We start from the raw sequence: 27,138 nt of genomic DNA on the forward strand, positions 1-27,138 counted from the left end.
AGCACAATCACGCCCCTTTAACACACAACCACCTCTTCAAAACATCCCCCAGCGTTACCAGTCCACACTGGGCCATTTAGTCTGGTTCCCTCCCCCCCTCCCAGCTCAACATCATGAAAGGAGAGTTGGATGAAGCAGAGAGGATCCTGCACGAGGCCGCCAGACTCTCACACCAGTCTGACAACAAGAAGGCCATAATCTACACGTATGACACGGTGAGTCTGTGGCTGGCTGGGGCATGCTGGGAATTGTAGGACTTTTTTTTTGCCTAAACATGCATAGGATGGCGCCCTAACAATATTTTTATGGCATAAGCTTTCGTGCGTGTCTGTGGGGGAGGATAGTAATTTGCTCCCCGATTAATCAGGAACATCTTTCTAGTCGGGTATAAATTTCTTAAAAAATCAATCACTGCAGCTCTAGCTCTGAGGCAGCCAACTCACACCAAGGAGAGTAACCCGGCTACTCAAACTGGATATAAAACGTCGGAACACAAACTTAACCGAACCCACTAAAATAATATACAGTGCCCAAACACTGGAATAAAACAACTCCCATGAACTTTTTATATATTTCACAGTATTATTTTGTGTATTACATTCTTCATTTTCCTAGCAACGTTTGTAGTTTATGTTCTGACTTTTTATACTGAAGCTCTCGTTCTAAGTTACCTTTAGCCTGTCAGGGTCTTCTACGTGTTGCAGCAGAATGTTCTCCCCTTGCTCTCTGGCAGGAAGCTGTCCTCCTTCCCTGGATGCTGCATGATGTTGTTCTTTTCTCCCGTTTCTTTGCTGCCTCACTGGCCCTGATTGTGTCCTTTTAATGTACCTGCAGGTGGGTGGAAATATAACCACTCATTTCATTGGAGGGGAAAGGCTGGGTAAGAGTCCTGTCGTACGCAGACAAATGTAGTGCAGAAATTGGTACTGAGTGCAGAATTCAGCAGCCTAAAAACCTTGGCTTTTACAAACAAGTTTCTAGTCCTCATTATTTGCTGTATGGTTGAAAGCACGTGAGCAATGCCTGCTGAAATCTCTGAAGGCAAAAGCAGAGCATGATCCAAGTTTTCCTCTAAGTAGACCCTTCATTTGGTATGTTCCAGATGGCGAATCTGGCCTTCTTGAGGGGGCAGCTGGAGCATGTAAGTAAATGCCGGATGCCTGTTGCGTGCAGGATGGGAACCAAGGAGCATTCCCTTTGTGGATCGGCTCCGGACATGCTGGCTGTTCTGACAGTCGCCCACTTTTCCCTCTCATTTCAGGCAGAAAAACTTTTCAAAGCAGCAATGAGCTACCTGCTGGCTGGAGACGTGAAGCAAGTAAGGGATTTCCCGCCCCCCTCCAGTCCCAATCCTGGTGCAGCTGCTCTGATATTTCCAGATGTTTGAATCTAGAAATGTAAAACATGCTTGATGTGTACATGAAGCATTTTGGGTTAGTGGAAGAAGTGGGGGGAAGGAAGGAAGCTACATCTTGGATTTAAGGCTTAAGGAGGTTCTCGTTCTCACGGTTGCGATGGATGGGGCCATAGCTCTCCATTCTCTGCAACCATACATAGGAACCTGTAGGTCACGATGGGGCTGTAGCTTAGTGGAAGCAGGCAGACAGTCCTCAGTTCAATGCCTGGCAACATTCTCTCTCTGTCTGTCTGTCTGTCTCTCTCTCTCTCTCACACACACACACACGTGTGTGTGTGTGTGTGCGCCAGAATCCTGGAGAGTCCTGGCTTACCATGAAGGTCCTCTCCTGCTTGGCTCCTCCCACCAGCACGAGCAGCTGGGCTGGAAATCGGAAGCTTCGTGGGCCGCCCAGACCGGGACTCCTGCTTCATTGGATCCTGGCTTCTTGGGAGCAATTAGTGTAGCTCAGTCTCCCGTAGCGTGGTGCCCTCCAGATGCGTGGGGCCGGGACTGGATTCCAGCAGGCTGTACGGAGGGAGGCGAGGGGAAGCGCAAGGCCATTCCGCCCGCCCTGCTCCCCCACGAAGGCTGCGCTGAGGGCCGTGAGCGGGAGGGCATTCCGCCGGCCCTGCCGAAAGACTTGGCTTTCCCCCCTCTTCCCTCCCCCCATCGCCTTTTAGTTGCATTCCGTGGCTTTTAAGATTGGAAGCTTGCAGGGCAGGGACTGTGCTGTTTAATCGGGGGCCTTCTTGGCGGAGGAGCGGCGGCATAAAAATGCTTCCGATAAATGCATGAAATACACTTCCGGCGTTCCCAGCCAGCATGGCTGTGCGGGAACCGAGCAGGAGCGAGGGGGCCGCACAGAGCAGCATGCAGCTTGGTCTTAGCTGTGCAAGTGGGAATGCAGCCAGCGCAGACAACAGGGAGGGAGGTTTGACCAACAGCCTGACTGTGTACGTCAGCTCCAGAGGGTCAGCATTCAGAAAACGTCTGCCGCTGTACAAAACCCAGCACAGGGAGGACCTCCGTGTCCATGCTTCAAGGCAGCCTTCTCCAGCCCGGTAAGCCCCACATGGGGGGCGCTGGGTTTTGTAGTCCAACGCACCTGGAGAGAACCAGGAATGGGAAGGCTGTTTTAAGGCAACGTAGTCCTGATCCATAAGCTTTAGGGACCTTTGTGGCAAAACCTCTGAGCTGAGGATACTTGTGGAAGAAAGAACCAGCAGAAAAAGAAATGTCAGATAAGGCAACCGTGGCGCTTTTTGTTCAACTGCAGAGTGTGTGTGTGTGTGTGTGTGTGTGTGTGTGTGTGTATATATATATATATATATACATACACACACATACACACACACACAGAGCCCTGTCCCTCAGTGGGGAGTCTGTAGCTTTCTTTGAGCCTGTTAGATCTTTGGTTCAGTCCTTGAGGCTTCTCTCCCCACCGCGCCTCCCTGCGCCGCTCCTTCGCTTACACTTAACCCCATGCCCCGATTGCCCCCACACAGGGGGCACAATCCTGGCGGGGTCAGGTCATGCTGTCCACCCACCACTCTCTCTTTTTCCCTCTCTCATCTTGTCCTCTAGGATGACAACGCCATCATCGAGATGTCCCTCAAGCTGGCCAGTATCTACGCTGCACAGGATCAGTACGTTTTGCCCTCTCTGCGCCTTCCCAGAGCGGGGGCGTGTGCCTACATCCGCCACTCAGTATCTGCTGACTTGCAGACACAGCGCTTTCGGGAGTAATCGATGCATCTTCACCATTTCATGGGGCGTATGTAGAGAGATGCACAAATAATGCTGTGGGATCCAAACTATGTTTCTCATGCAGACCATTATAGATTTGCTTTTCTTCCGCCAGCAGGCCGCATGCTCCATCCTGTTGGCATTTTAGAGGCACAAACATGCCCAGATCTACACCTAAAATAGAAGAAATCCTTAGGGTGTTTTTCTCCTGGGGTAGGGGGGGCTGTGCTAAAAAAAAAAAGGGCACTGTTCACCTCCCCCTCTTTGGATTGTGATGGGGCTTGCCCTGTTTTTTTGTTGAGCAGGGACAAGCTGGCCTTGGCTGGCTATGAATTTTGCATTCTGACCCTGGAGGAGAAGATGGCTGAGCAGAAGGGTGCGCCTGCTGACGTGTTATCAGGTACAGGAAATCCTTGGCACTTGCCAGCGGGGCAGACAACCTGGCGCTCTCCGGATGCTTTGGACTACAACTCCCATAATCCCCAATCAGTGGCCATGCTAGCTGGGGCCAATGGGTTTTGTAGTCCAAAACATCTGGACTACAAAGTTACTTACCTCTGCTCTGGTCCCAACAACTGCCACAACTGAAAACAGGATAAATTATGGAACTGGGTAGGAAAGGAGCCAATGCAGCATTTATTTACTTTTTTTTTTCCCACCCTTCCTCCAAGGAACAAGGTGGTGTATGTTAGGGCTGGGCAGACAGTAGATCAAAATCTACTGGTAGATTTCTGGGTGATCGGCAGTAGATTGCCCAAGATTTCTAACTCCCAATTGTTCAGAAACAGCGAAAACAAAATGCCTTTATTCTCCCTTCCTTAACTGGGCTGCTAAAATCCAGAAAGCTTTGGGCTGAGGAGAGAAACAGGAGTAAGTAGATTTGTGTGGGAGGAGCTCCAGTTCTGATCCTGAAGAGAAATTCCTGGGCTGAGTACATGCTCAGAGGAACCCTTGTTCCCCACCTTCCCAAGTCATTCTTTTGCACCTAGCTCTAGTTGGGGTTAGGGAAAGATAAAGTAGGTCTTGAAAGCCTGTGGTCTGCCCACCTCTAACACAGTAAAGAACTCCTCCTTTATTTTGTCATCAAAAACGAGCCTGCGAGGGCGGAGAGATCGCACCTGGCTCAAGCTCACCTAGTAGGGATTTGACGATGCTCTTCCCCTCTTGCTCCCAGAGGAAGAGAGGACAGACACGCGCCTCCTTCTCGGGATGAGCCTCGATGCTTACGCTCGCTATCTGCTGGCCCACAAGCAGGCAGCCATGGCACAGAGGATGTACGAGCAGGCCCTGCAGATCTCAACGGAGGTTCAAGGGGAGATGCACCCCCAGGTGAGGACGGTGAGGAAATGGTCAGTTTTGCAGGCAATGGGGAGAATGTTTTCCCCTGCATGCTAAGCTCAAATGTGGGGACTGTAGCTGGCTGGTATAGCCTCTGCTTCGCATGTTGAGGGTACTGGGTTTAACCAGTTTTTTAAAAAGAATGAGGTAGCATGGGTAGGTGCATTCCAGATGTTTTGGACTGCAGTGCCCATCATCCCTGACCCACGGCCATGCTGCCTGGGGTTGATGGGAGCTAGAGTCCAAAACATCTGGAGGAGACCCCTATTTGGGACAGAAAGAACTTGAGGTTGAAAGAATTTGAATGTGGGAGAGTCGCCCATGCGCCAATTGGGCGGTATATCGAAATGTAATAGGTACGTAAATCCCGACATGCAAGTGGATCCATGGTTGAAATGGGTCTCAGACCAGACATTGCTCTCTGGGAAGTTCGGCCGCTTTTGACAGTAGATGCTCCTTCTTGCTTTGATATTTTGTTCTCTGGCACAGACTGTGGTCCTGATGAACGACTTGGCAACAGCTCTGGACGCACAGGGGCTCTACGAGGAGGCCTACACCTGGGTGAGGAGAGCATCGGAACTGGCCCAGCGGACCGAGCACCCAGGGGCCCACATCGTGTTGAACAACTTAGCTGGGATCCTCATGCATAAAGGTAGACCAACAGGCTGGGGGCTCCGTTGGCATTCAGCGGGGGAAGTGGTAGACGTGGGGTAAAGCGGGGCGTCGAACCTCTTTCAGCCTGAGGGTCAAATTCCATAGGTCGCTGGGGCCAAAAGCCCCCCAAATGCCAGCCTGTTTTAGCTTGAAGCTCTTCCTGCCAGTCATTCAGCCTTCAGAGAGGCATTTCAGCTTTTTAAAAAGGAGGGGGAAATGACACAAGCCGGGAACCCACCACCACGATCAGCGGCTGGGGGAAAGAGGATGCCGCCGTCTTGGGAAATCTGCAGGCCCAGATTGGGACCAGCATACCACAGGGGCATTGTGGAGTCCAGCACCTCTGGAGAGCACAGAGTTGGGGAAGGCTGCTGCAGCTTCTTGGCTTCTGTTACCATAGGGCTAAAAGCAAATTAATCCATTTCCCATGAGGAGCATTACTTGCTTTGTGCTAGCACGATGCCTGCCAGGCAGGACGCTGGCCTGTGGCAGCTGCACGGAATGGATTTGAGTCCAAGGCCTTAATGGCCAGGCCCTCAACCACACGGAGATCCATCCATCTCGGTTTCCTTCTCTGTGCATTTGACAGAGGGAATCTCCACTCTCCTCCTCCTAGAATTTGCTCCTCTCTGCTGTATGAACCAAGCCCAATCAGTATGCCTGTAATAACTGTGTTGCTTCACCATAACTAAGCCTTCTTCCCACCCTCATCGTGTCTGTTTCGAGAATGTAAGCCTCTCAGGGCAGAGACCTGGCCTTGTTCTTGGTAAAGCACTATGTACATAAATGGCACTATATAATTAAAGAATATCTCAAGGCTGGGCATTAACGCAGTCCCCTTTCTCTCTGTGTTTCTTCTCTCCCTCCACAAATACAGAAGATTATTCTCAGGCCAAGGAAGCATACAAAGAAGCCCTGAAGCAGGCGGAGAAAACTGGCGACGCCGCTTCCGCCCGATACATCCGGAAAGAGCTGGCTGAACTTGCCAGGAGGAGGAAGCAGTCGAAATTGGCAGATGTTGTGCAGAACAGAGGGGGATCCGGTGGCAAGTGAGGGCCGTACCACCTGCTGTGCCTTTGCATAAAGTGGTAGGATTTTTACCGCGAAGGGTTTGGAACTGTGGGGTGCCCTTTTTGTGCTGCAAGGTGCCGCAGTGAACACAGGACAACCGTTGGTCTCCGAGGCGTCTGGCCCAGCTCGAAGCGGAGGTTGGCGCAGAGCCCTGGCGGGCTGAGCCTGGTTGAGCGATGCACGGTGGGAGCAGACCAGGGTTCTCAAGTAGCCATTGTACTCGAAAAGAATGGTGGCAAGAAGTGAGAGTTCCGAGCATGGCAGCCAATAAAGTGTGAGATGTTCGCGGCAAAGGGACGACAGTTGGTTTTTCCCCGGGTGCGTTTCCCCGCGTCACTTTGAGGGCCGGCACTTTCTCTGCAAAGGGGAAACCAGTTGCTGTGCTGCACCGCTGTTTTTCTGTTGAGGAGGGCAGGGGGAGGGGAAACAGAGTTGCTTCCCTGCAAGTACTCCTACGTGTTTGCCATCTATTTATTTTTTATTTATTACATTTATATCCCGCCTTTTTTCCTCCAAGGAACCCAAGGTGGCATACATACATAATCCTCCTCCTCTCCATTTTATCCTCACAACAACCCTGTGAGGTGGGTTGGGCTGAGAGTCTGTGACTGGCCCAAAGTCACCCAGTGAGCTTCCATGGCCAAGTGGGGACTAGAACCCGGATCTCCCGACTCCCAGTCCAGTGTTCTAGCTGCTACACTAGTGCTGTTGAGGAACACGTTGTAACTAGTTTATTCCTGGGCAGGGGCTATATATAGCTCAGTGGTAAAGCATATGTTTTGCATACAGAAGGTCTGAAGTTGGCATCTCCAGGTAGGGCTGGGAAAAAAATCCTGCCTGAACGCCTCCCCCCCCCCGACCCCCCAGAGCCATTGCTCTCACCAGTTGGTGCATTTATTTAAAGCATTTACATACCGTTCCCCATCTAAAACAGATTCTGGGGCAGGGACCATGAGAGCTACAATAAGCATAGAGCAGCCTTCCCCAACTTGGTGCTGTCAAGCTGCGTTGGCCTACAACTCCCAGCAAGCCACAGCCATGTACGTACTGCTTTTTCAAGAACGAGGACAGGGATCTGTCCCATGATGCTTACATTCTAGAACATCTGGAGGGTGCCAGGTTGGGAAGGCTGGAGAGAATACTGGGCTAGATAGACTCTGGACAAAGCAGCTTCCTGCGTTATCCTGGGCTGGATAGGGCAGCTAATGGGGCTGAAACATCTTGCTGAAGCACCAGATCCTCCCCTGACCACCACCACCCTCCCTGCCTGGTCCCTCTCTGCCTATTGATGCCCAACCTGTGACACATCCCCACCCCCAAACTAGAAAAAGAAGCCAGGAGAGGGCCTCTGTGAGAAGTGGAGGGGGTCAGGTTTGGTCGGGGGTCTAGAGATGCCACTCATCTGCAGAAGGGACAAGCTGCTGCAGCCTAGTCACCTGGTCAGTTGTCTTCTGGCCTGGCACAGAGAAGAGGATTCAACCGCTTAGAACCAGCTCCACAAAGGCAAGAAAGGAGGAGCCTCCCTCTGGCTTATTCTCGATATAACCACAGTGAAGAGAGCAGGTGGTGTGTTTACGATCATGCTGGCTCGTGGCCTTCAAAGCTCTACTCCCACCCGGCCATCCTTCATTTTCCGCCAGCCAGAAACAAGACAGATCACAAAAAGCATCGTGGGAGTACTGATCAATCCCCTTTTATTTGATTGGTCTGAATTGCAGAAGTCACCATCTTACTCAAGACATGGGTGTGAATAAAAGAGGAAAGTTTCATGACACATGGGCATTGAGTTGCTCCCCCACGCCACCCCAAAATTAAGGTTTGTGTTTTTGCACAAAATTGCTGAACAGAAGATGAACAAAAAACAACCAGTGATCAGAAATCAAATATATATATATATATATATGTATAATATATATAACAAACCTCAAACCATGTTAAGGTATTTTGGATACAATGATTGACACCTTCCTGCATGAGAACATGCCGTAATAAAGTTTTCTGAACCTCTTAAAATCTCTCTCAAATTTCCACTTCGGCTCTGGGCGCTGCTGATAATTAGCTTTAAAAAAAATTGGGACCGCCTCCCCAACCACAATAATAAAAAACAGCATCCATTGAGCAACGACACCCAATGGGCAAAAACAAGACAGATCCACAATGGAAGCCGCCAACAAATTTTGGTTTCTTGTGCAGACGATATTGCAAACACAGACTCCAGTTTGTCACACTTGCTGGATTCGGAGTAATATAGAGGGTCTTGCTAAAACAAAGGCAGCTGCTTGCGGAAGAAGGAAAAACGGCCCTTTCTCCAGAGAAGCTCAGATCCTCAGTATACACAGGCAGCTTTAAAAAAGAAAAGCAAAAGAGTGTAGATTGAAAAGCAGCGTGACACTCCCGCCATCTCAGTGGTGCAACTGCCAAAGGGAGTTCTTTAGCAACTTTGCACCATCCAAGATGCGAAATGAAGACAGCATCTTTTTAGAAAAGGGTTGAAGCACCTGGAGCGTATGGAGACTCCAAGCTTTTCTTTTACGGCCAAGAAGCGCTGCACACATTTGCCGCAGCTAGCATATGGAAACTGCTACTCGAGGCCGACTCTGATCCTTTCCTAACCTTTACCCTCGTCTCTGAAGCAAGTCTGGACACTTGTTTCCCGGCTCAGACAAACACACGCAGCACAGCAGCTTCACCACAACAAAAAGGTCTTCCCAGAATTGGCTGCTTTGGTTTTTCGTTCATCCATAAGTGCGACCTTTTCAGTTTCGATTCACCCATAAGTGCGGTTTTCCTGTTTAGTCCCCAAAGGCCACCCTGGCCCAAGACGCCAGCAGAGTCCAGTGCTTTAAGGCGGCTTCTTAGTCCATCATTAAGTACTTTTAAATCTAGGAGGGGACCGTAGGTCAAGAGGCGTACCGGCATCCAAATTAGATGGTGGGTGGAAAAATAAAATACAAAAAATCGACTTTGGAGAGGTACATGCAAGTTAATGCTGCGTCATTTCACCTTGGCTGTAGCAAGAGCAACAGAAGGGAACTGATGAACTCTCTGCAAAGACTTGACAAATTTGCAAACTGGAGGATTACAGCATATTTTTCTTGCTGGAAGAAAGGTGAGAACGGATCCAGGGCCGTTTGGTTCTGGGAAACAATTTACGACGGCTGCCTGGTGAAGAGCAAAATGTGGTTTTCAAGACAGCAGTGGAAGTTGAAGCAAGAGATCATTGGGTGTGGAGGGATGTGAGAATTTCTCGGTAGCAAGAACCAGTCACGCTCGCTATGGTTGAGCGAGGAATGCTGGTCGTGTGTGTTGTGGTGTGTGAGAGAGACTGCACCAATATGTACCCATGCAATAGCATTTTCACGATGTTGCTGAACAAAACCAACTGTTTGGGGAAAATTTACAGCATGGCAGAATCGTTAAAATGTTCTCGTTGACCTGGCAGACCAGAGGTGGCTTAAAAATGTACAGAATTCATTAAGGGGTCAGTTTCTAAAAAATAAAAATGCTTTCCACAAGGTCTTTTGACAACCACAGAGTAATTAAAAAAGAAAAGAAATGCACCTAGAATGAGGTGAAAAGGAGCACAGCCACCCCTGGGCAGTAACGCTGTCTACAAGGATGCTATGTGCAGAGTGACTAAGGGGCGCAACCCAGCGGGAGCGTCTTGCGCATGCGCCCCTTGAAACGAATGGGAGATGCACCCTTGCACATCTCCCATTCATTTCAAGGGGTGCAAGAGTTGTTCCCGCTGGGTTGCACTGTAAAGATCACCAACATTCTACATTGAGAAAATGCTTTAAAAAATATTATAAAATGACCCCAAAACGTTTATGCAATGATTTGAACAAAAGTACACCAGATAGCAAAGGGGTGTTTTGGAGGACGGGGAGGGGAACACGGCAGAAAGGTTACTCTATTTACAGAAGAATGATCCTTTTTTTTTTAAAGAGACATTATGCGATGGTTCTCTTTACAAATAAAGATGTCACTCAGGAATATGTCCTCTTTCTTAAAAAAAAAACACCTCTTTACATATTTATCTTCAGGGCGCCTCATGTAGAAAAGAGCCTTTTGACTGGATTCACACCAAAAAAAACCCCCAAACCCCAGGTTCCAGTAACTTCTTCATCTCAAGGGCCCCTTCTCTCTGCGAAAGTCTTTGGGGACATTTAAAAGGAACAAACACCCGACCAAAAATCACAGCAGGCATCCCAACCCCCCATTTCGCTTGTCGGTTTGCTTGTGGTTTAAAAACAAAACACAAAGGGCGCTCTTTGTCCTCTGGTTCAGTCGTCACTGTCCGAAAGAGTCTCGTATTGTGCCGAGAGGAGAGGGGCGGGCTCACGCTCCCATATCCGGTTGGGCTGATGAGAGGCAGCCTGGCCAACGGACGGCGGGGCGGAGGCCATCGAGGTGGGAGGCGTGCTGCTAAGCATGCGCATTGTCAGAGGGTTGTACGGAAACTGCGTGGATCCTAATGGAATAAAAGAACCAACAATATCGTTCAGACATCTTCCTCGTGATCCCGGCCATGCGCGCATGTCTCACAACTCGCCTCCCCTTTCAGACCAGCCCCTTTCCAAGGTGGGGGTGGGGGGAGCTTTCCTCGGAGGCTTTCGTTTGTGTCCTCCGAGCCCCAACCGCAGACAGGCAGGGCTCAGAGTGTGCAAACAAGAGCAGGAAAAGTGTAATTCGGAGCTGGGACAAAAGCGCTCTTAGCAAGCCCGACCACGGATTGGCAGAGCCCGGAGCAGATGCACGAGAAAACGGTTTTATTCAGTTGCTACTTCTTCACACAGCGCATAGTTGAACGGTGGAATTTGCTTCCATGGGATGAAGCAACGGCCACAGCTCTGGATGGCTTGAAAAGGAGATTTATTTAGTTAACTTTTCTTTCAAGATAAAAGGGGACTGTGCAAATTCCTGGAGGAGAAAGCTATCAAAGGCTGTGAGGTTTGATGGCTATATGCTACCTCCGCTATTAGAGGTAATATGGCTGTGTACATGGGTTGCTGGGGAATGTGGGTGGGAGGGTGCTTGTTGCATTTATGTCTTATTTGTAGGCAGTAGGTTGGCCACTGTGTGAACAGAATGCTGGACTAGATGGACCCTTGGTCTGATCCAGCAGGGTGCTTATGTTCTTAATGTTTATTAATTTACATTTCTATATTGCCCAATAGCTGAGGCTCTCTGGATAATTCTAGCCTTTCGGCCAAAGAATGGCAAAAACAGTAGAGCGATAAAACAATAACAATTTTTTAAAAATCCAGTAACAATAAAAAACAAATCGAAACAAAACCTCAATTAAAACATAGCATAAAAACACAACAAAGAAATAAGCAGCATCAATTTAAAGCCTCTCACCAGCAGATCAGCTTCTATGCTGAAGGCCTGTCTGAATAAAAATGTCTCTGCATTGTAAATAAAAGTGGTCTTGCATTGAATAATAATTGTAATTTGGAAGCACAAGAGCTCTCTTAGGGTGTGTGTTCAGGCTGAAAAAGAGTCCTACAACTCCCAGCATGTCGTGTGTAGATACAGGCATGTGGGTGTCATTTGGAATTCTATTTTTACTGTGCTTTTGGTTTGGTTATAATTTCCACTGGGTGCTTGGGAAGAAGAGCAGGCTACCCTTTTTAAAACAATCACCACCATCCAGATCTGCACGGCGTGCTGCTCATTTGAAGTGCCCCCCCCCCCCCCCCGTCGCACTTGCCTGTTGAGGAGGGCCGGTCCTCCCACGACCACACCGGCGTCTGCCTGTGGTAGTCCCCTTCCGAATGCACCGAAGAGACCGATGAGGGCCGCTCTGTCCCTAGGTAACCTTGCCCGGGAATGGGCGACTTGGACTTCCGGCTGCCGGATTTCCCCATCAGCTTCTGTTTGCTGATGCCCCCACCTGGAAAGGGAAGGAGGAGATCAGGCTGCACAAGGCTCTGTGTGCGTGCTCGTGTATCATGCCTTGATCCAGAACCTGTCTCCTTCGCCCCCTGACACTGGCTCCAAATTTCTGCACGCAAAAGCTGCTCTGTGAGCCCAAGAGGGGGACAAATTTTAAGAGATAACCTTGGGCTACAGATACTATTAAAAAATAAGATTCCATCAAACCTATAAAGCCTTACACAATCGGGGCCGCGATATGTGACGGAGCGCCTCTCCTGACATAAACCTACCCGTACTCCACGATCAGCATCTGAGGCCCTCCTCTGGGCACCCCCTCCAAGAGAGGCTCAGAAGGCGGTACAAGGGGGAGGGCCTTCTCGGTGGGGGCCCCCCAATTATGGAATGATCTTCCCAATGAGGCCTGCCTGGCACCAACACTGTTATCTTTTCAGTGCCAGGTGAAGACCATCCTTTTCTCTCATACATTTGGCAGCACAGGATGAGTTTTAAATCAGGTCCTGGATTGTCTTTGGTTGATGGTTTAGATACATGTTGCCTGTGTATGTGCTGTCTATTTATACATTTTTATGTAAACGGTTTTACACTTTCTATAATGTATTTTGATGGTTTCTAATTTTTGTAAGCCACCCAGAGAGCTTTGGCTATGAGGTGGTATAGAAACAAACAAACAAATAAATAAATAAATAAAATGTCGAAGGAGGGTGGGGGGTGGTGTGGTGAGGATGCTCCACACGCAGGCAACCACTGGATATTGGGCTGGCCCGGGGGGTGAGGGGACAGTAGACCTTCCTAGAAAAAGAACAAAGAATTTCTTTGTCTGGAAGTTCTTCACATGTGTTGGTGCCCCAGTGGTTTTTACGACATGCTTGTAAGGTCAGCATTGTCTATTGCAGACAGGCTGAGAGAGGCCTGTGAGGTCATCTTGGTGAGTCTCCTGTGAGGTCATCTCGGTGAGCCTGCTCCAACCAGGGACCCTCCAACGCATCCGGAGGGCACCAGGCTAGGGAAGGCTGGTCTGGTTGAGTCCCAGGCTGGGGTGAGATTTGAGCTCTGGGCTTCCTGGCACAGCCGGGTCACAGTCTTGGCCACTACACTACAGGTGCTGAACCTTGGGGGCTGTATTTGGCCCACCTGGGGTCCTTCTCTCTGGGGTTCCCCAGAAGGCCTCACCCCTAAACAGAAACAGAGGGAGAACCGGTAAGATTGTTCAAAATGTTCGCCGAGGAAAGAAAACTCTTTCTGAAACTCATCAAGGTTTATTAAAGCATTTTCAGGCACTCGAGAATATTTTCTCTCCTGTTTCTTGTCATAATTTGTGCCATTCCCTCTCGCTGGTCCCCCCGCACACCCCCCCATGCATGCACACACACAAATGACCACCAATTGTTCCGTGGTGTTGCCACAGGTTTTTTCCCCATTCTAAAAAGCTGAAATGCCTCTCCTAAGGCTCAGCTTCTGGCAGGAAGAGCTTGAAGCCAAAATAGGCTGCTATTTTTGGCCCTGCCAAAAATGGGAATGCAGCCCCCAAGAGCTTCTCTGAAATGGACTCCGGCCCTCAGACTGACAGAGGTTCGACACCCCTGCACTACATGATACTAGCTCTAGAACCAAAGGAAAGATTGGAGTTGGGAGAGTCTTCAGAACCAAGCGGTATTGTTTTCCACTGTGGTATACCACAGCCTGCTTTAAGCACTCGAAAAAGGGTGAAACGCTGAAGCCCAGACTAATGAGAAAGGTGGACATCACATTTTATTAACCTCAGGGCTAATTTAGAAGCACCCGTGCTGCATTCAGTACAAGAGTACCTCTCTACCTCCACCCTGGGTCCAGGGCAAGCTCTGGAAAAACAAAAGAAAAGAAAACCAGGCTGTCCTGCACCTTTTAAATAGGACCTCTGTATAAATGGGGAAAAGTGGGCCACAGAAAGCACTGACTGATCAGCGCCTGTGATGTCACCGACACATCTCTTCCCCCTCCCACTGAATCCTTGAAGCACTTTTGCTACTGGTTTGTGGGTTTAAAAAACAAACATGGGGAAGGATGAATATGTAAATGACTAAACATTCATGTAGCACTGAAATTTAGAAAATATATACAGCTCAGTACTGAGGAAAGCATAAAGTGGGAGTGGGCAACGTGTGGTCCTCCAGATGTTTTGGCGTGCAACTCCCAAACTGGACTCAAACCCTCCACAAGCCTCCTTACCTGGGTTGGGGGACGGGTTTGCTTCTTCCCTCCGGGTTTCGCTGTTTGCTGGCAGTGCAGAGTTGGGGCCACCGGGCACCAGCCCCATGGGCTGGGCCATGACGAGGCCATGGTCCTCCCCTTTGTCGTCAAAGTTGCCCATCAGTGCTTTGCGAATGATGTCCTCCAGACCCAGGTTGCTGGCAGGGTCTGCGAAGGAATGACCCCTCGCACTGACCGGACCTGGGAAGGAGACATGAGGGGGGAAGCAGGGAAGATGAGGAGGCGGCGAACCCACCATAGCGAGGATGGCCAAGGTGGCCGTGGTGAAAGGATTTTTTAAAGGAGAGACGGAGAAAGAGGGAGAGAGAGCCGGAAGGTGAGAACAGTGGATGCAAAGCTCCACATGCTTTAGCCAACAAACTCTGAAACAGCAGAAAGAAGCATCGTCGGTCATGTGAGCAGCCGGGCGTTACCGCGGGACCGACTGTACCCTGGGCGGGGGGAGGCTCGTAACATGCACAACGGGAGGCCGTTACATATGTGTATAAAAAAAGGACAGGGATAAAGGAGGCTAAAGACAGCACTGTATGCCAGTCTGATCAGCACGGTGCGTGAAATCCTCCAGGCCAGGCCCTGGCCTTCAAGCCTTCAGGAACCCTTTCCTGGTGGTTATGGTTTCTCATCGGGGTTCTGAAACGGCCATTTTGTCTGCTTACTGGTTCCTGCATGTCTTCTGCAGGCCTGGTAAGCCGCAGACAACCCAGGAAACATGCTGAAAGGCAAAGGGTCAGTGGTGGGGCGCTGTTGCACATCCCACCACCAAGAGAGGACAAGAATGGGCTATCTCAATTGTAGGAGCCCCTCCCAAGAGAGGTCAGGCAAGGAGTGAAAACTGTATCATTGCAGCCAGCCCTTGGCTTTCAAAAATGGCATTTGCTTTGGGGTTTTTAAAAGAATGTTCTAGTTTTGTTTATTTCATCTTTACGGCATTGTGATTTTATTGGATATTATTGTACATTGCTCTGAGGGCCCCGGCGGTGGCTGGTCCAACCTCTTCCCAAAGCTCTGCATCAACGGGTTCCTTGGGAATCAAGAACTTTGTAGGTTTGCAAACCTGGAACCGTTCCGCAGAGCTTTCAGGTTTGTATTATCCAAGTGGCTTTTGATTTCTGAAGTGATCAGAGACAAGGAGCGACTGCCCTTCACGCTTATCCAGGCCTTGTGATAAGCTGAGATAAAGGTCAAACCGCGCAGGGGACGACATCACAATTTCCCATGCAAAGAGCCATTTGCTGGACTGCGGTCCAGTCATTGTTTCCACTTTCGGGGGAAATGTGAACTCTTAGTTGCATCAATTAAGATTCTAGTCCTCATCATGTGGGCTTCATTTCACTTCTGGGTCCCCCCCACCAGCACCCACCTATCCCCCATCCCCTACACACACTGTATTTGGGATCAAATGTTTCTTCAAATGTTCACTGAATGCTGTCTTAAACTCTCCAGTTTTACCACTCTCTCCGTGGCAGAGCGTTCTCTCGCACAATAGGAGCGCAAGGCTCTCATAAGGAACTGGGCCAAACTGGAGTTCCTCGATAGTTTCAGGAACGCTTACCTGAAGTAGTGACTGCTGGCAAGTTAAAGATTTCTGTCCCCGGCTGAGCAGTAGCTGTTACCAGAGAGAAAAATAAACAGACACCCGTTCCAGTTAGCCTTAAGGAAACAACCCCCCAAAGCAGCCACATTTAAAGAAGCACCGTCACCCACATGAGATTCTCTCATTCCTAAATAATTCAGATTCTGTAGGAATAAAAACCCAACAGGACAGTTACGCCCCCTTGGTACATTTGCACTGGCAGATCTCTGCATGTCCTATAACTGCACCGTGAACTTTGTCATTTATCTGGGGTCTGATCAGTATATCTACTTTGGGAAACAGATTAAGCTCTCAATTAAGCTTCTAGTCCTCATGATTTATAAAAAAATGCTCTGCAAATAGCTCGCACAGTCTAGATCTCATCCCATCCCAATTAGCACCGCCCCCCCAGGGTTCTTTGTATTTAAGATAGTACGCTGAAGAACAGGTATTAACCTGCTGCCACGTCCATAACATTTGTAAGGGCAGGCCTCTTTACAAACCATCCCATACCTTGACTGTCCCGAACCTCCCCATTTTATAAGGATTTCCCAAAGTAGCTGAGGCACATGGTTCTTTTTTAAAAGCTGAATTAAGAATGGAGGCACATTCCACATTTATACCCCCAAAAGGGTATAGATCGGAGAGTAAAAGGTACCCTGGCCTCACAGGAACCTGGGTTTCTGTGGAATCTGATCAGGAGGAGACAAACCTCAGAGCAACTGCTCAGACTGTGACACAACGGACGGCGCCCCCCGAAGGCAGGCAAGCCTGACGCAGCTTGGCACTGGAAGCGACTGAATTATCCAGATCGCACTCACAGCAAGGATGCAGCCAAATAACACCCCCATCCCCAGAGGCCAGCCCAGAGCCAGTAGATTGCGGGGTGATGAACCCTCAGGCCTGTGGGCCAAATCCGTCCCTTTACGTTTTCCCCAATGGCCATACCCCCTTTCCCCTGACTGCCAATCGCTTGGCGGCTTCCTGTGCTGAAAGGCTGAAATGCCTCTCCTAAGGCTTAGGTGCTGCCAGTAAGAGCTTGAAGCTACAAGATGCTATTATTTTTGGTCTCACACACCACTGGAACACAGCCCCTGAGAGCTTCTCCAAAATCGAATTTGGCCCATGGGCTGAAAGAGGTTTGACACCCCTGCAGTAGACGATGCAGAGATGCAACATGCAGCCTTTTCTGGGGCTGAGTGCTGGATTACGCATTGTAGTTCCTTAAGTAAGGGAGCAATCCTCTGGCCCCCAGACAGCGTCTGAGAGGCTGTAGGGTATTTCAGATTCCTAGCTCCATGGTTGGAGCTGGGAAATGGCGCTCTGACCACTAACCTCCCCCCCTTGCAGCTGGCACGGAAAGAACCGCGCCAGCTGCTCTCCGAGAACAGGAACACAACCCCAGAGAAAGGAAGAAGGGGGCGTTTCGGTGGGCAGGGACAGGAAGAGACTGGAGAGGCCAGGATCCTCTTTCCCTCCCCCTCCGAAACACTTTTGCTAGATGGGCAAAAAAGCCCATCTAGTGAAAATGCAGGGCGGGAAGATGCAGAGGCGAAGATCACCTCCGCCACTTTTCCTGCGCCTCCGGGTTCGGGGGGGGGGGGGGGGGCTTCCAAGCATCGCAGGCACAACCCCTGGGATTGTGCTCAGATTCATTTCTTGTGGCACCCTGACGGTTGCCTCACGTTTTAACTTGAAGCTCTCATTGCCAGTTGCTGAGCCTTCTGAGAGGCATTTCGACCTTTCAGAATGGGGGAAACACAGAAGCCGGTGGGCCGCCAAAGGGTTGGGGGAGAGCGGGCGGGGCCATCTGGGGGAATCCTGGATTCTGCACCCCTGAATTCATGTATTCCCTCGGGACATGCCAACAGCTCCCATGTTTGGGAGTTACTTTGGTAAATCAAGAAGGCGGCGGCGGGGGGGAGTGGGGGGAAAGTAACAGAAGGCAACCCCCCTCTTACCCATGTCAGAGTCGCCTCCACCGCAGGAGTTCAACTTTCGAAATATCTCCTGCTTCTTGGACTTCACCATCGGCGAGGTGCTCTCAAGCTTGGTGAAGAAGGATGGCAGGTAGCTCATGCTCCCCGGGGAACGAGAGTCCGTCCTGCCAAGATCCAAGGCATTCCGGGGAAGAATTAGACGACACACAGGCGAAAGAGAGGGAGAGAACGTGAGGGAGGGGGGCTCGCCAGCCCTCCGCCTTGATTTCAAAAGAACACGCATGCACGCATTTTAACGTTTAAAAAAACATGTACGAAGCCACCTTTCCAGCAAAGGCAGCCGAGGCAATATTTGAATCATTTAAAAACTTTATCGTCAGCATTATCAGCAACGTCCAGAGCGGCTTTAGCAGGCAAATGAGAGAAAGTCCGCCAACCACCCCAAACATATGAAAAGGAAAATTAAAAAGGCTCAAACGGCAGGCGGTGGCTTTGGCAGGCTTCTAGGGACCTCTTTACAGATCTCGGCAGGCAAAAAGTGAAGTGTACTGCGGGGGCGGGGGGTGTTCCTGGCTGCTACTGGAAGTGTCCCCCTCCCCAAACCCACCGCTGGCAGGATATCTGGAGTATTCTGAGCTGGCCATGCTCCTATTCCTGGAGCTTTCTGGATTGTCTAGAAGTACCTTGGACGACTGCGTGCCCCACCTCTATGTCACACGGGACGGCGTTACTTTTGAACCCCGCTGCTGGGTGAATGAATGAATACACGCGCACAACAGCGTACCTCTGTTCCGAAGGCTCGGATCTTTGGGAGAGTAACAAGAGGCTGTCTTGCTTCTCATGTGTGGTTGGGGCCTGGGGCGGAGAGATCGGCTCGTAAGACTCGGAGGAGACGTGGCTTCTCTCAGGGGACTTCCCAAGCCTAGAGGCGGCAGCAGAAGAGCGCGTTAAACAGCTGGCAGGCTTCGGCCAACGCAGGCCAAATTAAAAACACACGGACACGCTTCCCCGCCCGCCAGGGGTTCTTAAATTGCAGTGATCTGGTTAAAAGGCTGACAGAAGGAGAATCGTGGAATTTTCTTCTTTGGAGGCATTCAACCAACAACTTCACTGCCATCTTAAGGACAGAATAAGAGCTGTGCTGGATCAGACCACCAAAGACCTCCCTAGCCTGGCATTCTGTCTGCACAGTGGCCAACCAGGTGCCCAGATTGGAAGCCCACTTGCAGGACACAAGGACAGCGGCACACTCTTCCTCAGCAACTGGTATACAGAGGCACTGACATTTATCCTCCATGCATTTGTCAAATCCCCTATTAAAGCCAGTGGCCATGCTGGCTGGGAATGAGTTGCAGATCTGGAGAGCACCAGGTTGGGGAAAGCTGATTGAATGGGAACCCTGGTTAGCGTGAAGCCAAGGAGCTGTGCAGGGGAGGAAGCAGACGGCCCTATGCTCTATTCTGGATCTTAGTCAAGCTGAGGAGACACTCGTCTTGAGTGTCACCGCTGGCCTCCAGAGCCAAGGGACAGGCTGGCCGGCTCTCCAGGCCTCTGGCAGGGAAGAGAGTGCAAGCACAACCTGTCCAGGAAGACTGAGGACAAGGGGGAGCTGGACATTTGGGGTGGGTCCGAAATGGATTTTTGTTACAGTGGACTAGTTGGTTTCATTAGCGCCGGAGGCTTTTCGCGCACGTTTCATTGAGAGCCACCTTGAAGCCATAGGAAGGGCAGGGCACGAATGGTTTTAAATAAAGAGGCTGGAAACAGATCGGTGGTCCTTCATAGTCAGGACTACCAGATGGTCCCTGATGAGCCCAGCAAGCAACAAGAGCCAGGAGCAGTTCTAGAGGGCGTGAGTGAGTGTGTCAGAGAACAAACTCCTTCCCAATCCGGGAGGGCATTCAATAAACCATGAGCTGTGAACCCAGCAAAAACGGCGCATCTCCGCTCAAAACGGTACCTTCCCCTGCTTTTGTCAGAGAGGTTTTCGGGGGACACGCGGGCCCCCAGGCGCTGGTGGGGGGCGGACTGCATGTCGGGGCTGTAGCGGTTGGAAGCCTTCACCCGGCTTGTCGCTGTGATGGAAGTCGGAGCAGAGTTCTGGAATGTGCTTGTGGGGGTCTGGAGGGAGGCCTGCGAAGATGCTTGATTGCGGGCAAAATCCTGAGTGATGATTTGCTGGGGGGCGGGGGCATGGAGGGGAAACAGGAAAAACAAAACATACCCAGTCAGGTCAGCACTGTCTACTTGAGGGGTGCAGCGCCTGAGGCCTGGGAACCAAATCTGACCCACCTGAGGTCTCGATCCTGCCATGAAGGGTTCCCCAGGAGACCCCCCACACCTTGATCATTTGATTTCCTGGCTTTTGTGCAGTTCCACCCCCCATTCTAAGCGGTTGAAATGCCTCTCCCAAGTTTACGTGCAGCAGAAGCTTTAATGTAAAACATGCTGGTGTTTTAGTATTAGTTCTTAGTAAATATGGTGTAAGTATTTAGTTTTGGCCCCACCCCCTTTTTTCCTTCAGCTAAGGAGGTGCAAATCAGCAAAACTGGGGCTTCCTGAAATCCACCGAGTTCCATCTTGAAGACACAAGTCCGTATCAGATTGTGAGCTTTGCTTTTTTCTTCTCGCATGAAGAGTGCATCGTTGTGCGTATTTTCCCAAATGTACACATCAGTTGTGTGCATCTTTGAAATGTACACACTCTTCTCCCGCTGATTAGAGTGTATTTGTGCACATTTTTCAAAAGTACGCATCTTTTTGTGTGCATTTTTCACACTGTTGAATGCATTTTGGGGGGTCCGCAAGCTCAGAAATGTACAGACTTCGGCTGCAGATTGCGTTCAAGTCTGTGTTCGGTCGCAAAGGTACAAACTGGGCAAAGCCCGTTCGATAACAACCCGAAAGGAATTTTTCAAACATCCCTGCCTTCAGCCTTGCCCACGACTAGAACGCAGCCCCCGAGAGCTTCTCCGAAAGAGGTTCCCCACCCCTGGTGTCAACTACTATTGATCTGCTACTGCTCTCCACCGTTTGACTGTTTTGGGGGAGTTTTGTTTTCTTTTGGCTTGACGTCGTGTGATTTGGCTGCATTTTATTACCTGGGATTATTTTGTCATGAAAAGCAGGTAACACATCCCACAAATAAATACGTAAATACGTACATCCCTCTGGAGAGCCAGCCAGGCTTGCAGACTTACACAGATGTGGTCGGCGAGGGTGATGAGGCGGTGAGTTCGGGGCACGGGCCCCACCGCTTCACCCTGTGAGGGAGGCGGAGGTGGGGGCGGCTGTTGCTGCTGAGGCGAAGGGGAGTCTTGCTGGGGCCTGTAAGGGTGAATTGGCCCCTCGTACTGACAGCTGCAGTCTCCTAGTTTCCCAGAGAGAGAGAGAGAGAGAGAGAGAGAGGGAGGGAGGGAGGGAGGGAGGGAGGGAGGGGAAAAAAGAGATCGCTGCACTGGATGATTGAGAGTACGGGGAAAGTTCCATTCAGTCAGACCAGAGGACCCATCTGTCCTTTGGTCCCCAGAAGCTCACAAGCTGAGGCAGAGATGGCAGTGGCGGTCCCCCACTCGCCCCCCGAAGCAGCACTGTTGGATTGGAGCACGGCGAGCCCACCGCGTCCTGCATCCTGTCTCTGAACAGGGGCTTCTCCAGGGATCCTGCAAGCAGGTAATTGCTTTACCTCTCCCGGCGGCTGAAGCCGGAGAGCCCACTGCCCCTGGACGTGGAGTCCCTCTGGGGCGAAGGGCAGCCATCATACTGCCCCATCACATCTTCCATTGAATCCCCCTTGCAAGAAGGCCGTCGGAGCGGCCAGGGCCCTGGGCAGCCATATTCCAAGCGACACACACTTTGGGGGAAGGATGATCGGGAGTCCTCTCACCTGTCCTGAAATCTAGTGCCGATCAAGTTCCTCAGAAGACTCAAAAATAGGCCTCACTGAACTGTTCCCCCACTCCGGATGTCTTGGACGACAACTCTCAGCGTTCCCACCCATGATGGCAGGCTAGAAATGTGGGGAGTTGTAGTCCAACACATCCAGAGGGAAGTGTTGGGGAAGACTGCTCTAATTCCTGGCATTGGGAGGGAGGAATAAACTCCATGTGGGCTGCCCCAATCCTGTATGGGGGTGCAGGGAGATTCACCCATTAGAGGAAAAGTGGGGTGTGGGCTTTGGGAGAATATCCCCCTCTCGTCCCCTGAGTGTTCTCTCCCAGTCAGACTTACTTTCTCCTTGGCTCATCTTGGGGGCCTCCTGTTGATAAGAGGGCATCTTCTCCTGGGGAGGGGCGGGCGAGCTGGCAGGGCTGATCACCTCGATGGCATCTCTCTGTGCCTCGTAGCGGTGGGAGGAGGAAACTGCGCAGGTCGGGGGAGAAGAGAGTGGGGGCGGGGAGGTCATTCAAAGGCGCTCTGCTCCTGATCCCGCTGTGGTGGTGTTTGCTCAAGCCACCCCTTTGAGCCCAAATAAAGGTGCCGCTGGAGGAAAGCACTTTGATTTGCAGCAGACCAGCCTCCCCGTTTTAATTAATTAAACACACACACACACACACACACACATATATACATACATACATATATGAGGGGCAGGGAGCCTCTCAGGCGCCAAGAGAGGAGCCCCAACCCAGGGCGGGTTGGGCAGGCCATTGGACAGGTCCGGCCCTTCCATGAGGCAGGGTGAATCCTCCGCCTTAGGTGGCAGCCCCTGAAGGGCAGCAGACCCCATGTGCCTGGGCCACCACCGGAACTGCGTGCCCCACCCGCCTGATGCCTCACTTGGGGGACCCGTCAGTGCTCAGCATCGGATGGACAGTCTCTCTGGGAAGCCCTGGCAGCCACTCGGAAGAGAGAGGCCAGCGCGGCTCTCCAGAGCGCCCGGCCCAAATGCCTCACTCCTCCAAGCAAGGCCCTGGTGGGGAGGTGGCCCCAGGAAGCGCCTTTGTGGACACAGTGCAGGCAGTCTCCAGGGCCACCTCCTCGCCAAGGCCGTGCTCGGAGGAAAGACCCCTCACCGCGAGGCATCGAGGGAGAAGCCCACAGCATGCCGCCGCCGTCACTGCCGGGGGGCGGAGGAACGTGGCGGCTGTCACCAGCGCTGCTGGGTGGAAGGGGGGCAGCGGGAGGTCCTGCGCTGGCCCTGCCGTGGGGTTATTCAGTGCCTAAACTGCCCAGCCAAGAGCCACACTACGAAGGCCCAGAAAAGCCACAGAAACGCCACCGAGCGGAGCTAGAGGAGGGCAACTTACGGCTGCTGGAGGAATCCGAGCTCTGGGAGCCGCGATCGCGGGCGTCCTTGTCGGAGGCAATCTGCCGGGTGATGATGACGTCGATGAAATTGGCCGCCGTGATGGTGGTCTTCCCGCGCGTCCGCAGCTCCTCCTCATACTTGGAGATGGACGGCGGGCCTTTGTCCTTCCCGGCCTCCGAATAGACCGACGAGGACGGCAGCTGGCTCTGGGGCTTGCTGCTGGAGTAGCCGGAGGAGGAGGAGGAGTAGCCCGACAGCCCCCTCTTCTCGGCCTCCGCCACCTTCTGCTCCATCTGCTGCTGCTGCTCAGCCGCCCTGAGGCCCGGGTTCTCCTCTATCCGGCTGCCGTCGTGCTTGCCCTCCTTCACCTTGGCAACCTCCATCTGAGGGGCGGCAGCAGCAGCATCCACCAGGGCGGCCAGGGCATCGGCGGCGGTGTTGTAGCGCGACGCCGGCAACCCCTGGGTGATGGAAGGAGCACTGGAAGGGAGCTGCCTGCGGGCCGAAAGAGGACACGGCTCAGGGGACTGAGGTGAGAGGCACAGTGGGAGTTCTCGGCTTGAGTACGATCCGAGGTCCTCATGTATCAGATGCAGCCGCAAGGATCTAAGCCAGCCTCCCCCAGCTGGGTGCTGTCCAGATGTGTGGGACTACAATTCCCAGCATGCCCCAGCGAGCACTGATGGCTGGGGTATGGTGGGTGGTGTAGTCCAACACATCTGGAGGGCCGCAGGCTGGGGGAAGCTGATCTACACAGTCTAAATGAGAATCAAGGAATTTGGGCTTCAGGGACAGGGTAGGTAACGCTCAGAATCCTTCATCTCCTCCCAGTTCCACGGGTGGTTAAAAGTGACTGGCGGAGAGGGAGGGGCTGGCACACCTTTCGCTTCCCTTGCATGGTTTATCTCGGCTTGCTCTGTGCAGGAGCATCAGCTGCGGTTACAAGGCAGTGGTCCGTATCACGAGTGACACAGGAATGGGGTGAAACAAGCCAAAACAGGCCCTATGTGTAGTGAATTACAGGTTTCTATCTGTGGTGGAGAGACCTAAAAAAACCATGCTTGTCACTGGGGGCGGGGGGATGGGGGAGAAATTCCCCCATCTCATCCAGATAAATGCCTGAAGGTCTGGGACTCCGTTTGCGGTGGCAGCATATAAAAATCAGATGCAAAGAGGCCAGACGGGATTGGAACAGCCCTCGGTATAAATGAGCAGCTTGCATCTCTCTTATCTCCCCCCAGGCCCCCCATAACACTAGAACTTAGAGCCGCCTTCCCCGACTTGGTGCCCGCTCCAGATGTGTTGCACTGCACATGCTGGCTGGTAATTATGGAAGTTGCCGTCTAACACGTCTGGAGGAGACCAGGTTGGAAAAGGCTATTCTGGGTTATGAACTTTGGGCAGGGGGTAGGGTGGGGGTGGAATCTCCCATGTTATCCATTTTTGTTTTTTTTATTCAGGGTAGAGACATTATTCCATCAAGGGTGGGCTATTTCAGGGGTGGGCAGAAAGTATGAGCTCCAGACGTCCGGGATGTCAACAGCCGGAATTCCTGACCCTTGGCCATGCTGGCAGGGGCTTCTGGGAGCTGAAGTCCAAAATGTCTGGAGATCTACCTTCTGCCCAGGCCTCAGCTATCCCAGCCCCTCTGCCCCCTGCCTGGAGACCTTATCAGCAAGGCTGGAGAAGCCGCCAGGTGCGAGGGTGTTGCTGCATCAAGGGTAGGCGACCTGGGACTTTCTGCAAGCAAAGCACTCTCTCACCCCCGCAGTGCAATGGCCCCCGCAGGGCCTCATTTACATGACACGGTTTAGCGGGGGAACAACAGACATTCCCAAGCGCTAAGAGTCGCCTGCCCAGCAAAAACAAAACAAGCCATACATGATGCGCAACTGGGCGGCGGGGTCTAGCGGGGTGATCACGCTTGTCCCGTTGGACCCCTGGAAAATGCTGGGCCGCTGCTGCATGATGTTCTCCTGGCTCCGGACCGACGGGGACGGCGAGCGGACATAGCCATGGCTGCCAGGTCTGCCTGGTTGCTCAGCGCCTGCAGGACAGGGAGGAAGACAGAGTCAGTAAGAGGGGTACGGGGGTAACAGGACCCCATCAGCAAGGTATCGAAAAGGAGAGGGAGACGCATCCGGAAGGGGTGACGGGCACTCACCTGGACGAAGGTAGAGGTCGGTGGGCACGGCAGCGATCCGCTCCCTCTCGCGTTCCCGTTCCCTCTCGCGCTCCCGCTCCTTCTCTCTCTCGCGTTCCCTCTCCCTCTCCACATTGGCCACCGCCGAGGCCGCCATGTGTGAAGGGTGCCCTGGCAGGCAAAGATGGAGACGTGACTCTGAGAAACAGACCGAGGGGCTCATCCCTGCACGGAAAGGCAGGTCGACACCACACACATAAGCCGGATTTACACCCATTTCTCCATCGACATCATCATCTTCATCCCCATGGCCTTTCCCACCCCCCAGCTCGAGGAATCCTGGGAAGTGCAGTTTGGCGAGGGAACTAAGAACAGCGGGAAATCCTTCGTCCTACTAAGTGTGCTACAGTTCCCCCACCCCACCTTGCCTACCGGGGGTGCAGGGGAGGTATGACTGCGCTAAAACTGAAGGAAGTCCCTGGGCAGGCCTTGTGGGCTGCATGGATCTAAAACGAGTTGAGGTGTCATGTTTAGATTGCTCTGGGATTTTACCAATGTTCTTATTTATATTATTTAAATTATGTCATTGTTTTTATTATTAGCATTATTATTTATTCTTCTGAATTGCTTTTATTCCACTTGGAAGGCAACTTGAATATCTGTTAGGAAGGTGGGATATAAATGCTGGGGGGAAAAATACAGAAAAATCAAGAGTCCCTCCTCCCCTTCCCCCAGAGAAGGGGTGAGGAGTCTTTTTCAGTCCAAGAGCTCTCAGGGGCCACATTCCAGTGGCGAGCAGAGCCAAAGGCAAAGGGGAATGGGCCCCAAATAGCAGGATATTGTAACATAAAGCTCTGACTGCCAGTCAGCTAAGATTTGGGAGAGGCGTTTCAACCTTTTAGGATGGGGAAAAAGCCCACAGAAAAGCTGGGAAACCACCAAACAATCAGCGGTTGGGGGAAAGGGGGTGGGGCCAGAGAAAGGGGGAACCCCAGAGGGCCAGAAGAAGGGCTGGACTTGGTCCCCGGGCCTGGGGTTCCGTTCCTCCACAGCCTGAGCGCTGCCAGGCAGAGGGAATGGCTCCTAGCCCAGGGAGCCTGTAGTTTAGATGAGCGTCACGAGTTGGCAGCTGTCGTGCCTGAGGCTATCACACTCGGACCCACAGACAGGAAGTCCCAAGATGGCGCCAAGGGAAGCTTCCCCTCGAAATGCAAAAACAGCAGCTTCGGAGGGGAGATTTTTGTAGGGAACACGAGAGGGAGAGAAAAAAGAACTTCAAAAAATGGTACCGCCCTACTCCGAGACGGTCCTGAGAGTGCTTTGGTTTCCCCCAAACTGGCATTTGTTGGGGCCACGGAGGCTCTTACCTGGGGACATGGAGGGAGGGTTGTATGGCCTGGTTGGGAATGCAAGCTGGGTTCCGGGGATGTAGGTGATCCTCTCCATCGGGGGGGTGCTGGGCACCAAGATGGGTGCCATGCTGTTCAGGTCAATGATTCCTAAGGGGAAGAGAAACCGTTACAGCGATGGGCACAAGATGACTCCATCTCACCGGGTGTTACGGAGAGGACTGATTTGCTGTTCAAAGCGGAGACGCCGCTCGGGAGAGAGCTGCTCAGTCTTGTTGACAGACTATCAGACCTCCTTGGGAGGTGTTTAGAGCAGGAGAGGGCAACTCAGTTCTACCAGGCCTCCCACTGTCTTATGAGCCAGAAGGGGGTGAGGCTCAGGATGCTGGTATGGCCCATCTTCCACAGCTGGGAGACCTGGCCTCGATAGAGGTCCCTCCTTCTCAACCAGGGACGTCTTCCATGGGAACAGGGCAGCGGGGGGAGGACTCTGCAGGAGAAGGGGCTTCTGGGGTGTGTCCTA

At 51.9% G+C, this 27,138-nt stretch overlaps 2 protein-coding genes across 8 annotated transcripts in view; one reads left to right on the forward strand and one right to left on the reverse strand.

The window, feature by feature from the left end:
• The window catches only part of TTC19 (tetratricopeptide repeat domain 19), a 12,856-nt gene extending 2,463 nt beyond the window's left edge, over nt 1-10,393 (forward strand). For 2 of the 3 annotated variants that reach the window (XM_084822534.1, XM_084822537.1), the window contains exons 3-10: nt 105-215; nt 1,103-1,141; nt 1,262-1,318; nt 2,984-3,045; nt 3,451-3,545; nt 4,320-4,474; nt 4,973-5,135; nt 6,015-10,393. In XM_084822534.1, the coding sequence (XP_084678660.1) occupies nt 105-215; nt 1,103-1,141; nt 1,262-1,318; nt 2,984-3,045; nt 3,451-3,545; nt 4,320-4,474; nt 4,973-5,135; nt 6,015-6,190 (858 nt within the window). In that variant the 3' untranslated portion in view covers nt 6,191-10,393. The remainder of the gene's footprint in view (nt 1-104; nt 216-1,102; nt 1,142-1,261; nt 1,319-2,983; nt 3,046-3,450; nt 3,546-4,319; nt 4,475-4,972; nt 5,136-6,014) is intronic. The other variant, XM_084822535.1, reaches the window with a different exon arrangement.
• The window catches only part of NCOR1 (nuclear receptor corepressor 1), a 110,976-nt gene continuing 90,568 nt past the window's right edge, over nt 6,731-27,138 (reverse strand). For 2 of the 5 annotated variants that reach the window (XM_084822532.1, XM_084822531.1), the window contains exons 35-47: nt 26,634-26,765; nt 25,288-25,437; nt 25,005-25,170; nt 23,122-23,618; nt 22,103-22,234; nt 21,073-21,242; nt 19,833-20,050; nt 18,657-18,794; nt 17,894-18,036; nt 15,912-15,965; nt 14,318-14,539; nt 11,925-12,107; nt 6,731-10,682 (exon numbers count right to left, since the gene is read on the reverse strand). In XM_084822532.1, the coding sequence (XP_084678658.1) occupies nt 10,495-10,682; nt 11,925-12,107; nt 14,318-14,539; nt 15,912-15,965; nt 17,894-18,036; nt 18,657-18,794; nt 19,833-20,050; nt 21,073-21,242; nt 22,103-22,234; nt 23,122-23,618; nt 25,005-25,170; nt 25,288-25,437; nt 26,634-26,765 (2,393 nt within the window). In that variant the 3' untranslated portion in view covers nt 6,731-10,494. Of the gene's footprint in view, nt 10,683-11,924; nt 12,108-12,350; nt 13,285-14,317; nt 14,540-15,911; nt 15,966-17,893; nt 18,037-18,656; nt 18,795-19,832; nt 20,051-21,072; nt 21,243-22,102; nt 22,235-23,121; nt 23,619-25,004; nt 25,171-25,287; nt 25,492-26,633; nt 26,766-27,138 lie in introns of those variants that run through there. The other 3 variants (XM_084822530.1, XM_084822529.1, XM_084822533.1) reach the window with 2 other exon arrangements.

This window comes from Heloderma suspectum, chromosome 16 (assembly GCF_057233095.1).
Source record: "Heloderma suspectum isolate Gila_16-S chromosome 16, 16-S_ref, whole genome shotgun sequence".
NCBI lineage: Eukaryota > Metazoa > Chordata > Lepidosauria > Squamata > Helodermatidae > Heloderma > Heloderma suspectum.